This window comes from Scyliorhinus canicula, chromosome 23 (assembly GCF_902713615.1).
Source record: "Scyliorhinus canicula chromosome 23, sScyCan1.1, whole genome shotgun sequence".
Taxonomy (NCBI): Eukaryota; Metazoa; Chordata; class Chondrichthyes; order Carcharhiniformes; family Scyliorhinidae; genus Scyliorhinus; species Scyliorhinus canicula.
The window spans coordinates 12,814,164-12,830,030 of record NC_052168.1 but is presented as its reverse complement, the minus strand read 5'-3'; the positions used below and the strand labels follow the sequence as shown (position 1 = coordinate 12,830,030).

The window sequence follows — 15,867 nt, the reverse complement described above, 5'->3', positions numbered from 1 at the left end:
CCCCGTGTCTGCGTGGGTTTCCTCCGGGAGCTCCGGTTTCCTCCCACAGTCCAAAGATGTGCAGGTTAGGTGGATTGGCCATGCTAAATTGCATGAGTGTCCAAAATTGACCTTAGTGTTGGGTGGGGTTACTATGTTATGGGGATAGGGTGGACGTGTGGACCTTGGGTAGGGTGCTCTTTCCAAGAGCCGGTGCAGACTCGATGGGCCGAATGGCCTCCTTCTGCACTGTAAATTCTATGATTAGTGAACAAGATTGTTTTTTTTTTCGACAGTCGGCATGGTCATCGTTTAGACTTTTAGTTCCAGATTTTTTTTATTTCACCCTCTGCCGTGGTCTCCAGATCATTACCCTGGGTGTCTGGATTGCTAGTCCAGTGACAATACCACTACGCCACCACCTCCCCTGGAGTGCAAGGGCCTGACGCCACCACCTTTCTTGTGCTGATAACTGAAAACCCTCCCATTTTAAAAAGAAGGCTGCGTGGGAACCATTCTGAAACCTGAAATGCAGAATTGCATCTTGGTGTCCACGGGCCGAACCGAAAGTAGTAATGAGGAAGCCTGCCTGCAGGAAATGTAAAGCTTTGAGTGCCTGAAACATTGGTAAATAGTGCGCCGACAGGAAGTCTGTCACAAGAAGCAAAACCAATGTAAGGATCAGCGTGGCAAATCCTTGTGTGCTAATGTATTAACCTTAACGAGCAGATTACTGAATACCTGATTTTTGCACACTTGGCTTAATTGTTTCCCCCCCAGATCAGTCGAATCGAGTACATTCATTCCAAAAATTTCATCCACCGTGACGTTAAGCCGGACAACTTCCTCATGGGCCTGGGCAAGAAGGGGAACCTGGTTTACATCATTGACTTTGGCCTGGCCAAGAAGTACCGCGACGCACGGACTCACCAACACATCCCGTACCGGGAAAACAAGAATCTGACCGGCACGGCACGATATGCCTCCATCAACACTCATCTGGGCATCGGTGAGCGAGTGGCCTTGGCGAGGCCCAATGTCGTACTTGGCGGGACAGGGGGCTGCCGGAGAGTTCGGGTGATATTAACGGATGGGAAAAGTTAGCAGGGGGAAATTGTAATCTTGGGTGAAGGTGGATAGGCGAGGGACGGAGTCGAGGAGGCAGCGAGCCAGATTGATTGATTGATTGACGTGTCTTGTTCAAAGTTTTATGCTATAAACGCAAGGAGAGAGAGGCTTGATGTGCAGAATTTGGAAGTAATAGATTTATGAGAGTAATCCCTTAATGCCACTGCTAGTTATTCCGAGTAAATCTTGGCTCCTGACTTTTTAAATGAAAAAAAATCTCCACAGAGCAAAGTCGCCGTGATGACCTGGAATCACTGGGTTACGTCCTGATGTATTTTAACTTGGGCTCGTTGCCATGGCAGGGACTCAAAGCAGCCACAAAACGGCAGAAGTATGAGCGTATCAGCGAGAAAAAGATGTCGACTCCAATCGAAGTGCTGTGCAAGAGCTATCCGTGTGAGTGCCTCCCTCCTCTTCGTTTTAAGCTGGTGGCTACGGGTTTCCTAATTTTGTAGTGGTCGCCGGGTGTTTTGAGATCGGTGCGGATGAGATCCCCCGAACCCTGGTATTTCCTTCCTTCGGTGGCACAGTGGTCAGCACTGCTGCCTCGCTACCAGGGACCCAGGTTCGATTCCGGCCTCGGGTGTGTGGAGTTTGCTCTTCCTTCCCGGGTCTACGTGGGTTTCCTCCGGGTGGTCCGGTTTCCTCCCACAGTCCAAAGATGTGCAGGTTAGGTGGATTGGCCATGCTAAATTGCCCTTAGTGTCCAAAAGGTTAGGTGGGGTTACTGGGTCATGGTGGAGGCATGGGCCTACGTAGGGTGCTCTTTCCAAGAGTCGGTGCAGACTCGTTTAACTCTATGGCCTCCTGTACACTATGATTCCAAGAATGGAGAAGCCATATTGGTACACTAGGCTCCAGGCCGCGGAGGAATCCATAAAATCCCTCGAGTGCGGCAGGAGGCCATTCGGCCCATCGAGTTTGCACCGGCCCTCCAAAAGAGCACCCCCACCTCTGCACACACTCCCACCCTATCCCCATAGCTCTGCCTAGCCTGTACACCCGAGGCCGGAATTGAACCCGGTTCCCTGGAGCCGCGAGGCAGCAGTGCTAACCGCTGTGCCAACCTGCTGGCCTGACATTTAATATACATTTAACATGAATGTGTTGCTGCTCCGGCTAATTGCTCTGGACTCGACACATGGGGGAATTGATACAGCCTAGTGCAGCAGCAAACGGTATGTATATAAAATGCGTGCCTTAGGCGAGAGCTCGTACGCTAATGCTCCTCGAGGGAAGTTGACAGTAGGGCATCGATGCACTTCTCCACAGGCTCTGTGTTACTACATGCCTCCAAATCATGCCCCCGTCAGGCTGCTCTCCTCTTGCCTTGCCGCTGCTGACCCCGAAATAAGCCAGGTTTACAGTGGCTTGCTGAGCTGTTCGACAGGGTTTAGCAGGGAATTCACCATGTCACCAGTTTGTTTGAGTCGGGTAGCTTGTTAATTGAATGGGCGCTGTTGGGGAAGTCACCGTCATTTTTAACCTGATGTAATGTTGCTGAAGACGAGGCATGGTGGCGTGATGTTGTCATCTCAATCTGTCCTGGGATTGTACAGCTCCAGTGCATATAATTCCCGGTTCCTATCATTAACCTAGCAGAACCGTTGCTGAGCTGTAATGAAACCCTTGACCAATGTACTATATCCTCTGGTCAATGGCTTTTTCCCCCCTCCTATTTCCATACAAAATAACCCAATGTCTTTGAATGCCCTAATAATATGGTGACCCGACTGGCTTCACCTATAGTAATACATTGGGCTGCCATAGGTCGAAACTATATATTAGTACAGGTATGCGTTTCTTGCTGTCGTGATTGTTTCTTCCCTAAATATCTATGAAAATCAAGTGTGAGGATAAAATTGCAGGCGATGAGTCTGCGGGGCAAGTTTCTAAATTGATACTTAACTTTTAAATTTGTATTGATTTCTCATAGCATTTCTAAGGGGCAGTCTCCTGTTTGTAAGTATACAGGTGGATTTAACCTCTTGTGGTTTTAGCATTTGGTCTTATCGTCGGCATAATGGTTTCAGATTATGTGCCTTTTGCCCAAATGTATCCCTTTACCATAGATTGGAATGGGTTGAAAGTCCTGCAAAAGACAAAATTTGCTCGTCCATGATTTATCGTGAATAAAGCTGTGGTTTCTTGCTGCTAATTTAAAGCCATCCTGATTTCTGTGCTGCTCCAATATTTCCCAACCCCCTCCACCCTCGGCAAATTCCAGGTTGATTGCGACAGGTCCTGCCTGCCAATCCTTTCCTCTCAATTGGGAAATCCCTTCAGCCTTCACCCCTTGAAGCCTTGCACTGCCCCCGCTTCCATCTTCTGTTCAGCATTTGGCTTTTGACCTGATGGACGATTGATTGTGGACGAGGTGGGAGAGAATATTTGCTGGTTGTGGCCTAGGTCTGTGCATTTTCTTTACCTGCACACCCTTCGGGCCCCCCCCCCCCCCCCCCCCCCCCCCCTCCCCCCCCTTCCTCCCCCGCCCTTTCCTCCCATCCTGCTCAATCGATGATTGCTCATCGCTTCCGATCCTCCTGCCTGCCGTTTTATCACTCTGTTCCTTCCAGTATTTCTCAGCTGATCGGTCTGTTTCGATATTTCTGTGATCCTAATCTTTTTTTAAAATTTTACCCCCCTCCCTTCCCCCTCTTAGCTGAGTTTTCTACCTACCTGAACTTCTGTCGCTCCTTACGTTTTGATGACAAGCCCGATTACTCGTACCTGCGCCAGCTTTTCAGGAACTTGTTCCACAGACAGGGCTTCTCGTACGACTACGTTTTTGATTGGAACATGCTGAAGTTTGTAAGTTGTCGGGTGTCTCACACGTGTATGTTTTTGTGCCGGAAATGCGTTTCTTCTTTCCCCTTCCGAAATGTTTCCCTTGGATTTTAACCGCAAGGAAAGCGTGCGTCGTCAGCCCTTTCCGGGCGCCTTGAAGCGTTTTGTGTGCAAAGGCGGATGCCTCTGAGCTGCAGCAGCCCCTGTTGCCACGCCAAGGAAGAGCATGAAATTGCGCCGCACCTCTTGCAACCTCCGGGTATCTTCCTGCTTGGCAGGTGCGGTGGCTCAGGCTGCACTCATGCCTCAGGTTGTGGGTTCACGGCCTACTTGCAAGGACTAAGGAGTCCAAAATCTAGGCCCTCGCTGCAGTGAGGTGCCGAGTGTGCTGGACTGTTTGAGGTGCCCCTTTTCAAATCAGACTTTAAAGCAGGGGGTCCATAAACACTCTGTGTCCTTCACTGTGTTTATGTATTAGCATAGTTACTTCACAGCTCCAGGTTCGATTCGTGGCTTGGGTCACTGTCTGTGCGGAGTCTGCACGTTCTCCCCCGTGTTTGCGTGGGTTTCCTGCCACAGTCCAAAGATGTTCAGGTTAGGTGGATTGGCCGTGGTAAATTACCCTTGGGTGTCCAAAAATGGCTAGGTAGGGTTACGGGGATAGGATGGAGGTGTGGGGATCGTGTGGAGGTATGGGCTTGGGTAGGGTGCTCTTTCCAAGGGCCAGTGCAGACTCGATGGGCCGAATGGCCTCCTTCACTGTAAATTCTATGATGCGGATTTACATTGAATATTTATGCAAGCCCTGTGTTTTTTTTTATGTATCTGTATGCAGAACAATACTTTTCCATTGTACCTCGGTACACGTGACAATAAATCGAATCCAATCCAGCCTGAAGAACAGGATACTGTAGTTCTCTCCGGTGTCCTGGTCAATGCGAGTGACAATATTAATTTTTTTCAATTACTTAGTGATTTTCACATTGTATGTCTCTGAGCAGTTGAGTGTCTTGGGATGTCCCATGGTTGAGAAAAGCATTATGTATGTGCAATCATTTCTTTTAACAGAATTATGTTTTGAGGTGCTACTGTTCAAAAATGCTATCATTTTTTTTTAAAAGTAAAAAATGTTTAAATGGGAAAGATATCTCTGTGCTTTAAAAGATTACGGTCTGCTTTTATGACTTGGGGGGGGGGGGGGAGGGGAGAAGAGAGAGAGGGGGGGGAGAAGAGAGAGAGGGGGGGGAGAAGAGAGAGAGGAGGGGAGAGGGGGGGGGAGAAGAGAGAGAGGGGGGGGGGGAGAAGAGAGAGAGGGGGGTGGGTGGGCAGACATTGAGATCCAAAAGGAGCTGAGCCTCCAGCAAAGAGGAGCCCGTCCCTGTTGGTCAGCAGCCACCAATTTGTCCTGTTTATTTTTAGTTAAGCTGGCAAGTCACATGGCTCTGAGTAATTGCAGCAGAAGATTCTTCAGCTCTGCCTTGCCTGATTCACAGGGTTCACTGATTCACCTCGTGGCGATGTATTGCCAAATGGCTTTCCCTTGACGTGGTGACAAGCCTGTACACCACAGTCAACAACAACCCCCCCCCTCCCTCCGCAGCATAGCCCTGAACGTTTAGCTATCCCGTTCTTTACCCATAGCACTTGTTACTTTGCCCTTTATTATTAATATTGTGTGTGTCTGTGTCTTTGGTGCATTGCTTCTTTCCACCCTGACCCCCCCGCCCATCCAAAATAAATTGCGGTGGCGTTCAATGTGCGGCTGGTGATCTTTGTTCCTGATATTTGCAGGGCGCAGGGCGGACCCCAGAGGAAAGCGAACGGGAGCGTCGGGAGCACGAACGGGAAGAGCGTGTGGTGCAGACGCGCAGTTCAGCAACACGAGTCCTCCCGCCTGGAACGGGGGCTGGGGCAGTGGGTAACCGGCTACGGAACGGACAAGATGCGGTGCTGCCGACCCAGGCATCTCGGGCACAGCAATCTGGTCAGTATTTTCTTTCGCTCACCCTCTCCTTTTCCGCTCGCTGATTTTGATATTCATTCAGACCCTAAGCAATTGGTTACTTTATCTCAACACCGTTTCATTTTTTGTTTCGGTTGAAAGCATTGTTGCAGCGGATCTCTTAGATTGTGGGTTCAGTCTCCTGTCTCTATCTAGAGACGGGGAGAATTATTTAGCCCCTCAAACCTGTTGACCATTATGACTAATCTGTGACCTAATTCTGGATACTTGCCTTTGCCCAATATCTGTTACTACTTTTTAGCTAACAAAACTTTTATCTCTGGTGTAAATTAATAATTGACCCAACATAATTTGCTTCACCTGAGTAGTGAAAACTCTGGCCCATAGGTATCTTGTACGCCGAGAACTAGCCACATTAACACCAAAGAAATAACTTTACAGTTAACAGTTGAACACTTCTTAAGAGTTTTTCTTTTTACTTAGCTCGCCATCTACACCTGCCACTAATATTCGAACAAAGCAACCCAATGCAGCTCAACGTCCATTCATAAAGTTAGCATTCAGTTACTTGCTCTTCTCTATGCAGACCTTTGGAGAGAGGCACTTTCTACAACAGTATGAAAATCCATCTGTCGTGTCAGACTCTCATCCAGTCCTGTGGCAAACTGCTAAAACCACAGACAGACCTGTCTCTTCCAATTAGTTGCATCATGTGTATCCCACCTAAGATGTCCCATGACCTGCTAGGATTAAACACTACTTCATCAATGATCTACACCCCAAGGAACAATATTCCATTAGTCATCTATATGTAAAAAGGTAAATGGGTCAAATCCATGATTCCTCACCTTTGCCACTCAATCACAGCTTTGGCAGACACACTGCCTGTATGTATATATTTGAACCTAGGGTTTTTTAATAGCACAAAAAATAAGAAATATGCTATATATTTTCTTAGATCGCATAGAATAGAACTTCTACAATGCAGGAGGAGGCCATTCGGCCCATCGAGTCTGCACCAACCCTCTGAAAGAGAGCCTCACTCCCCTGCCCTATCCCTGTAACCCCACCTAAACTGCACAACTTTGGACTGTGGGAGGAAACCCACACAGACACGGGTGAGGGGGGGGGGGGTTGCAAACTCCACACAGGCAGTCACCTGGGGGCTGGAATTGAACCCAGGCCCCTGGTGCTGGGAGGCAGCAATGCTGATCACTGTGCCACCGCGCCACCCAAAGCTAAACCTTTGGGGTCCGGGTATCATTCTGATTGAAAGAAAAATAAAAAATGCTGGATGTACTCCGCACACGTCACCCACTGCTGAGCATTTCCAATGTTTTCTGTTCTGGACTGCCTGCATCTGCAAAAGCATTTTGCTTTTGGGTCATGCAGGTAAATCTTCGCTGTACTTCCTCCCCAGACCAATATATTCCTGCTAAAGTATGGTGTTCAGGACTGCTAATACTCCAGGGGTGGTCTAACCAAGGCTTTGCGTACTTGTATCACTTCTGGCCCTATTTTCTCGTGCTCTGAATTCAGAAGACCAACATTTAGCTTTGTCCCTGCCTAAGATGTTTTAACCATCTATGGACAGGAACCCCAGAATTCCTACGGACCTCCACTGCTTCTAGCCTTTCACTGCTTTCAAGAGTGCCCTGTTCTATCCTATTTCTGAGTTAAGTGACCTTGTGTTTGCTGGTATCGAAATCCACCTGCTGCAGTTTTGAATCTCCGGTTAATCTATTACCGTCTCCAATTTTATCATTCCACCGATACTTAAGATGCACCCTGTGGCTGTGTCATCAGCAAACCCGAACATGTTGTCCTCTGCCTCATCCCATGCAGCCATTGGTAATTAAATGGCAATTTTTGAGACATCTGCAGCTGTTGCCAGCTGCAAAAGAGCGACCCACAGTGTCGTTAAAACATTTTGCAGACGTTATGCAGCAGCCCAAGACTTGAGCTGCGTGAACTATTGCCGAAGATGCCTGAAAGCTTGACCAGAGGCTTTATGCAATCTCTTAAAAGGAGAAGAGAGAGGTGGAATGGTCCAGATTTAGGCTCTCGGCAGCTGAAGGAACGGGCATTGTTGATGGAATGGTTTAGAAACAAGACCAGAATTAGAGTATAAAATGCGAGAGGGCTTATAGGCCCAGTGGAGAGGAGAGATGTCAAAACCAAGGATTTGAATTTTAAAATAAAGTTGCTCAACCAGGAACCAATCTAGGCCCATGAGGACGGGGATGATGCACAGGACTTGTACAAATTAGGGACAGCTTAGCAGCGTTTTGAATGATCTCAAGTTCAAGTTTTAGTATCCATATCCGAGGAAGATGTTCTTGCCCTGGAGGGAGTGAAGTGAAGGTTTACCAAACTGATTCCTGGGGATGGCAGGACAGACATGTGAAAGGAGGTTGACTCAGTTTGGATTATATCTCATAACCTTTAAAATTCTAACTAGACAGGGGTAGATGCAGGAAGGATGTTCCTTATGGTGGGGGTGTCCAGAACAGGGGACACAGTTTGAGGATATTGGATAAACCACTTGGGACTGAGATGTGGAGAAACTTGGGAAGCACGGTAGCACATTGGTTAGCACTGTTGCTTCGCATCGCCAGGGTCCCGGGTTCGATTCCCGGCTTGGGTCGTTGTCTGTGCGAAGTCTGCACGTTCTCCCCGTGTCTGCGCGGGTTTCCTTTTGGATGCTCTGGTTTCCTCCCACAAGTCCCGAAAGACGTGCTTCTTCGGTAATTTGAACATTCTGAATTCTCCCTCTGTGTACCCAAATAGGCGCTGGAGTGTGGCGATGAGGGGATTTTCACAGTAACTTCATTGCAGTGTTAATGTAAGCCTACTTATGACGATCAAGAATAATTTTAAAAAGATTCTCCACCCAGAGATGGTGAGCCTGTGGAATTTGCTACCACAGAAAGCAGTTGAGGCCAAAGCATTGTATGTTTTCAAGGAGTTGGATATAAATCTTGGGGCGAAAGCGATCAAAGGATGTTTGGAGAGGGGGGAGCGGGGGCAGGAACAGGTTACTGAGTTGGACGATCAGCCATGATTTTTAAATTTAGAGTACCCAATTCATTTTTTCCAATTAAGGGGCAATTTAGCGTGGCCAATTCACCTAGCCTGCACATCTTTGGGTTGTGGGGGCGAGACCCACGCAGACACGGGGAGAATCTGAAAACTCCACACGGACAGTGACCCGGGGCCGGGATCGAACCCGGGTCCTCGGCGCTGTGAGGCAACAGTGCTAACCACTGCGCCACCATGCTGCCCCATCAGCCATGATTAGAATGGCGCAGCAGACTCGAAGGGCCGAATGGCCTCCTCTTATGTTCCATGTTTCTGTCAGCCGAGCGATCCTGATAATTTGGCAAAAGAGTGGAAGAGGTGGTAAGTGGTAAAGTTGAGGTAAAGTTGGATATCGCCGGCCTTCCCGTGGAGACGGATCCCATTGTGGGGCAGTGTGTCGGTGAGAAAGGGAAAGGAGGTCAAGAATAGTTCCTAGGTCGTTGGGGCGGTGGGGATGGAAGAGGCTGGTGGGTGGGAAGCAGGAGTGTGTGGGAGCAAGAAGCAGCTCATAAATGTGATCCCCTGGCAATGATTGGAACTAGGTAGAGAAACGTCGATTTTAACAAATACAGTCAATAGTTGAGTTCTCAGGATTACTTTCTTGTGGGATGCAACTTGTGGTCACCTACAAATTTACCTGCCCATTTATACTGTCCTCTCAATCACGGAAATAATTGTCCCTCAATTCCATGAGCTTCACCTTGTTAAAGCCTTCTTTTTTTTTTTAAATTAAGGACTTTACCAAACACCTTCAGGTAGTTTTCTGAGAAGCTGGAGCTTCAACTATGACGATGGGTTGGTGAAGCTGGGACTGTTCCCCTTGGAGAAGCGATGGTTGAGAGGAGAGTTGCTCGCAACAGTGCAAATAGAGGGTAGGGTGGGTGGGGGTGGAAGGATCAAGATGAAGAGGTAATTGGCAGAAGAAGCAATGGCGACACGGCTGTTAACACAGCGAGTGGTTAGGATCCGCGGTGCACTGCCTGAGTTGTGGTGGAGGCAGGTTCAATCGTGGCTTTGCAAAGAGAAATAGCCGAGAGAAAGAAATTGCAGGGCTATGCCGAGATGGTAAGGGTGGTACCAGGTGAATTGTTCGAACAGAGACTGCATCTGGACACGATGGAACTAATGCCACCTCCTGTGCACCTATTCTGTGATGCAAGTCTGTATAAATAGCATCCGTCCACGTCCCTAATCACTGGTCATCCCTTCTCAAATAAAAATTACCAGGTTCGTCAGGCATGACTTCTCCTTTACGAAACCCTGCTGACTCTCTCTGATCAGCTGAAAATGTTTAAGGTCTTCAGTCACTCTATGCTTCATTATAGACCCTGGTCATTTCCCGACAACAGATGTTGGATTGTAAGATTATAACCTTGACCACGCACAATCTAGACTGACACTGCCCTCGAGGGGCAGCGCAGTCGCACAAGTGGATAGCACTGTGGCTTCAGGGTGCCAGGTTCGATTCCCCGCTTTGCAGAGTGCACGTTCTCCCCGTGTCTGCGTGGGTTTCCTCCGGGTGCTCCGGTTTCCTCCAAGGACGTGCAAGTTAGGTGGATTGGCCATGATAAATTGCCCTCAGTGACCAAAAACGTTAAGGAGGGGTTATTGGGTTACGGGAAATAGGGTGGAAGTGAGGGCTGATGTGGGTCGGTGCAGACTCGATGGTCCGAATGGCCTCCTTCTGCACTGTATGTTCTATGTTCCTTGTGCTGAGTGATCGCTGAGCGGTCTTTGTGATGGCTAATCGGGGGACCCCAACCCACCCACCCCTCTTCCTGGTTCAGGTACGATTAGTAAGATCCTACACCATTATTCAAAGCGCAGGAAAGGTTCCCCACAGTCGGGCTTGTATACATCAAATGCTGTTGGTGGGGGCCTTGCTGTGTGGAAATTGGCTGTTTTGTTTGTCTGTATATATCGGGGACAACCCTTCATACGTCACTGACTATGAAGAGCTCCAGAATGTGAAAGATGGCACACGTACCAGTGTTCCTCCCTCCCAAACACTACCAAGCATCTAATTTTGGAATTGGTGCTTCCAATGAGCTAGGCTATTTTACTGCCCATTTATTTAGGCAGCACGGTAGCATTGTGGATAGCACAATTGCTTCACAGCTCCAGGATCCCAGGTTCGATTCCGGCTTGGGTCACTGTCTGGGTGGAATCTGTACTTCCTCCCCCGTGTGTGCGTGGGTTTCCTCCGGGTGCTCCGGTTTCCTCCCACAGTCCAAAGATGTGCAGGTTAGGTGGATTGGCCATGATAAATTTCCCTTAGTGTCCAAAATTGCCCTTAGTGTTGGGTGGGGTTACTGGGTTATGGGGATAGGGTAGAGGTGTTGACCTTGGGTAGGGTGCTCTTTCCAAGAGCCGGTGCAGACTCGATGGGCCGAGTGGCCTCCTGCACTGTAAATTCTATGACTCTATTGCTGCAATCATGCCCCGATGATTCATTCCCCTCCAGTGATCCAAGCGTTCCAGTTTAAAATTAAGCCGTAAATTATTATCTTGTTAAAATAACAGCTTTTTTAAAGTTCTGCCTTCCAGCAAAAATGCTGTGTGACCTCCTGCTGTTGTTTTGTCTCAAATCCAGGCCCCTATCTCAAATATCTCAACTCCGCCATCATCATAATAGCTCCTATCTATGGAGGGGTGACATTGTCCGGGGTTCCCTGTCTTTTTTCCCCCCTGATGTGGGAGTCACTCTCTGGTCCAGCATTTGTTGCCCATCCCTAATTGCCTTGAATGAAGTGCTGGCATCACAGGTAGGCCAGATTGGGTAAGGGCAGCAGATTTCCTGTCCTAAAGGACATTAGTGAACCTGATGTTTTTTTTTCCTGCAATGGTCACTGAGACTAGCTTCATATTCCAGAAAAATTCCACCAGCTGCCGGGTGGGATTTGAACCCGTGTCCCTAGAATTAGTCTGGGTTACCAGTCCAGTGGCATTACCACCACACCGCCATCTCCCCATCTGATCATGAAGGCTACCCACTGATCATCTGTGGAGTGGGGAAAAGTATCTGGGTGAGTTGTTGGATGAGAATTCTTATTAGAAATCGATGTGCTTCCCCACCCTTATGGGACACTCATCACAATCCCTGATGCCCCCACTGTCGAGAATTGTATCTGGGCAGCATGGTAGCACAGTGGTTAACACTGTTGTTTCACAGCACCATGGTCCCAGGTTCGATTCCCGGCTTGGGTCACTGTCTGTGCGAAGTCTGCACATTCTCCCTGTGTCTGTTTGGGTTTCCTCCGGGTGCTCCGGTTTCCTCCCACAAGCTCTGAAAGACGTGCTGCTGGGAAATTTTGACATTCTGAATTCTCCCTCTGTTTACCTGAACAGGCGCTGGAATGTGGTGACTAGGGGCTTTTCACAGTAACTTCATTGCAGTGTTAATGTAAGCCTACTTGTGACAATAAAGATTTAAAAAAAAAAATACAAATGTGGTCACTTGGCCAGTATATTGAATGGGGTGAGTATAAAATAGTCGTGAGGCAGAACTTCATCTTCAGGAGTCCCACAAAGACGTTTGTGAATAAACATTTTAAAGAATCGGGTGTAGACGACTTAATTTTGCGAGGAGCTCGGGAGCTCCGCTTGTCTGTGCTTTGAAAAGTCGCCCAGGGTGTGTGGACTGTTGTAAAGTGGTTTAGTTACTGGCCCTGTTGAAGCAGCCAAGCAGCACATCCCAGTACCACGTTGCCTCTTAAACGTTGCCTTGATTGCAGACAGAAAATCAAACTCTTTCCCATGTGGCAATAAATGCTATTCAACCGTTTTCCTTTTCTCTCCCGTGTCCTGCAGCAAATACCTCACCGAGACCCATCTCTCGGGCCGAGCGGGAGCGCAAAGTCAGCATGAGGTTACATCGAGGTGCACCCGCCAACGTTTCTTCCTCTGATCTCACAGCGCGGCAAGACGCCTCGCGCATTTCAGCATCACAGGTACCGGGCTGTCGCTGTTCTTTGTCACCGTGATGTTTTTCCCAGGACCCACTGTTGGTTTCTGTTTTAATTTGATCTGGAGATTGGGGAAATTGCACGGCAAGCTGGCACAGGTGTTGGCACGGGTAGCGTTGCGATTGTGTTACTGGGCAGGGGACCTGGAAGTGAATTTGCCACAATTTGAATTTGGTTTACATTCTTGTAAATCTATAAATGAACCATGTTAGGCTGATGCCCTAATTCCCTTTTTAAAAGAAGGGATCCTGCTGCATCTGTCAGGTGGTCTAACGCGTACAGTCCCCCACAAATGCGATTAATTCTTAACTTTCCTCAAGTCGATGAACAAAGCAAGAGGCCTGGAATCGCCACCAGACCGGGGTGGGCAAACTTTTCCGTGCAAGGACCACATTCAGAAATTCACAATTTTAAAGGGCCGCATAGTATATTAAGTAAAATAATTAATATTTTAAATAGCCAAAATAAAAGGTCTTTAAAGAAAAAAAAGCACATTTATTTGAAAAGCAAAGTAACTCAGTAAGTAACAGAACAATGTCAATGAGAATGATGCATCTGACTTCAGTCATTTACCAGTTTGTTGAAATCAGGTGTCAAGTTGCTTGCGCTGATCCTTAACACTGACAGAAGCACAGCCCGGCCGAGTCAACGATAAAAACGCGCGTAGTGGGGTGGATGAGTGGGGCTGCCTTATTGGTCGGTTTAGTTGGATGTGCGACCAATAGGAGTCCAGGTTACAAACAATAATAAGGCTTATTGTTTGTAACCTGGACTCCTATTGGTCGCACACCCAACTAAACCGACCAATGAGACAGCCCCACTCATCCACCCCACTACGCGCGTTTTTATGCGGCCCGCCAATGAGGTGCCCGGAATCATAACCGGCATTTTTGAACAGCCGCCGGGGAAAAGCCGCTGAAGTAAATGCGCTTATTGAATAAGCGCATTTACTTCAGCGGCTTTTCCCCGGCGGCTTTTCAAAAATGCCGGTTATGATTCCGGGCACCTCATTGGCGGGCCGCATAAAAATCTTTGTCGGGCCGTAGTTTGCCCACCCCTGGTGTAGACTCATCATCGCCGTTCATGCCTTGAAGAAGTTGTGCTGGAAGGTGCACTATCTGGGAGGAGGTCGCACTGGGTTGCACCCCCTTTGCCTCCTGGGCCAGGACCTCTGGGTGCGTCTCCCACCCCAGGGCTTTGATGGTCATACGTGACGCGGCCCAACGGGTTTTTGAGCACCAACCTCCCAACGCACGCCGCTGGTAGGCGGTAAAGACTGGGAGAGATTCCTGGCCTGTCACGAGATTACAACCCGTAGCTCCTGACTGTGACGTGCTTGGAAAAGAGTAGGATGCTGCCGCAGAAACCCGCGGCTCCCTGAATGAACTTGTGTAACACCGCCACCACCAGAGTATCTTGAGTTGCTTTCAATAATTTTAATGGTTTTACAATTGTCGTCTTGGGCTCCTGCTGGACTGCTGCGCCATCGGTGCTTGCTGCCCTCTGGTGGCGGTGCTCGTGGTTTTTATCCCTGCCGTGCCCGGTTTGATTCTGTCTGGCAAAGAATGGCCGTGTTAACTCGAAAAGCCTTCCTCCCTCGCCTGTGGCTAATTGTCACATGCTGACTTCTTCTCTGGCGGGAAGCGAATATCTTGGCGCAAAAGTAGTTTTGTCAAGCCTGGCGGAGAGAGGATGACAGGTTGATAATTAAAAGCAGAAAATACAAAACGGGGTGGGCAACCTCCGTGGAGAGCAAAGCAGAGTTAATGACCCTCCAGCAGAACTGACGAGAAAGGGTGTCCCAATTACAGTGACAGTAAAGGCCTGCCTGCCTGCGCCGCCGCCCCCCCCCCCCCCCCCCCCAACCACCAGCATTGCCGCATCAGCCCTCTCTTTCCCCCATCACTGGTATCAGCTCCCCACCCCACCCCAAGCACCTGGGGGGCTCCAATGACCTCTGACCCCCCCGCCCTGGGGCGTGGTCATCACATCTGGGGAAGGAGGGCTGCCGGGAGCTGGGGCCAAATCACCAACAATATTTGAAGGTTCCTTTAATTATGCTTAGCTGGTTCACGGCCAGCGAGGGAGTGAATCAGATTGCGTCATGGGTGGGGGGTTGGGGGGGGGGGCGCACACAATCACGCTCCATTCAACACCCAGCGCGCCTGGAATGGCAGGAGGTGCCGTGCGCAAGGTGACTAGAGAATCGCCGGGTGCGCGCGCGTTCTGTCTCCTCCCGCAGATGCTACTTGACCAGCTGAGGATTTCCGAGTACTTTGGCGTCGTCACAAGTTGGTCATTTGCCCTCCAGCTGGTTGTTTTTTTTTTTTTTGCTTTTGTTTTGCGGTTCAGGACAGAATGTGAATTGGCCTGATCTGTTTTATAACTGCGTGTGTTGTCAATCCCTGAGAGCTGTGCAGTTTATTGAAGTGCTGCAGCTGGGGGAGGCTGATAGTCACACAGCTCTTTAAGGCCCTCTGCTGGTGCATCCCAGAGTTGTTGCAACCCCACAAAGGCAGCAATACTCTGATCATGATTAACCTCACTTACAGGCCCTCACATGTATACATGCGCACACACCCACCTCCCCCTATTTAATCAAACCCGAGTTTCCTCCAAATGAAAAATGTGTGCATTTCTGTTTATATCGGCCTGAACTTGTGGTCCAGTGGATGGTGATCAGCACCCCTCTGTATCTTCAGCCGACTGCCCAGCCTCCTCCTCTCTAACCAGGCATACTGTTGCAGCTGAGACTGATTCTTTCCCTGTCCGGCACCACAACGGGCACATACTTTTCAGGCACGGTTCGTTGGATGGTAATCGGGAGTAGAAACCCAGCTTGTTTTCCCCTCTGTCCCTTCGCCCATCCCTGGGGACGGTGGTCAGCACTCTTTGGCCCTCCTGGCTGTGATCAGCAGAAAGTGGGCTTTGAACTGCAGGAGAGCCCAGATGCCAAGCTCGTGG

The 15,867-nt window shown here is 49.1% G+C and overlaps 1 protein-coding gene across 2 annotated transcripts in view; it reads left to right on the top strand.

Annotated features, from left to right (window-relative positions):
- Nucleotides 1-15,867, top strand: part of LOC119956272 (casein kinase I) — an 80,027-nt gene that overhangs the window by 62,186 nt on the left and 1,974 nt on the right. For both annotated transcript variants that reach the window (XM_038783341.1, XM_038783340.1), the window contains exons 5-9: nucleotides 760-988; nucleotides 1,333-1,503; nucleotides 3,770-3,918; nucleotides 5,686-5,878; nucleotides 12,749-12,888. In XM_038783341.1, the coding sequence (XP_038639269.1) occupies nucleotides 760-988; nucleotides 1,333-1,503; nucleotides 3,770-3,918; nucleotides 5,686-5,878; nucleotides 12,749-12,888 (882 nt within the window). The remainder of the gene's footprint in view (nucleotides 1-759; nucleotides 989-1,332; nucleotides 1,504-3,769; nucleotides 3,919-5,685; nucleotides 5,879-12,748; nucleotides 12,889-15,867) is intronic.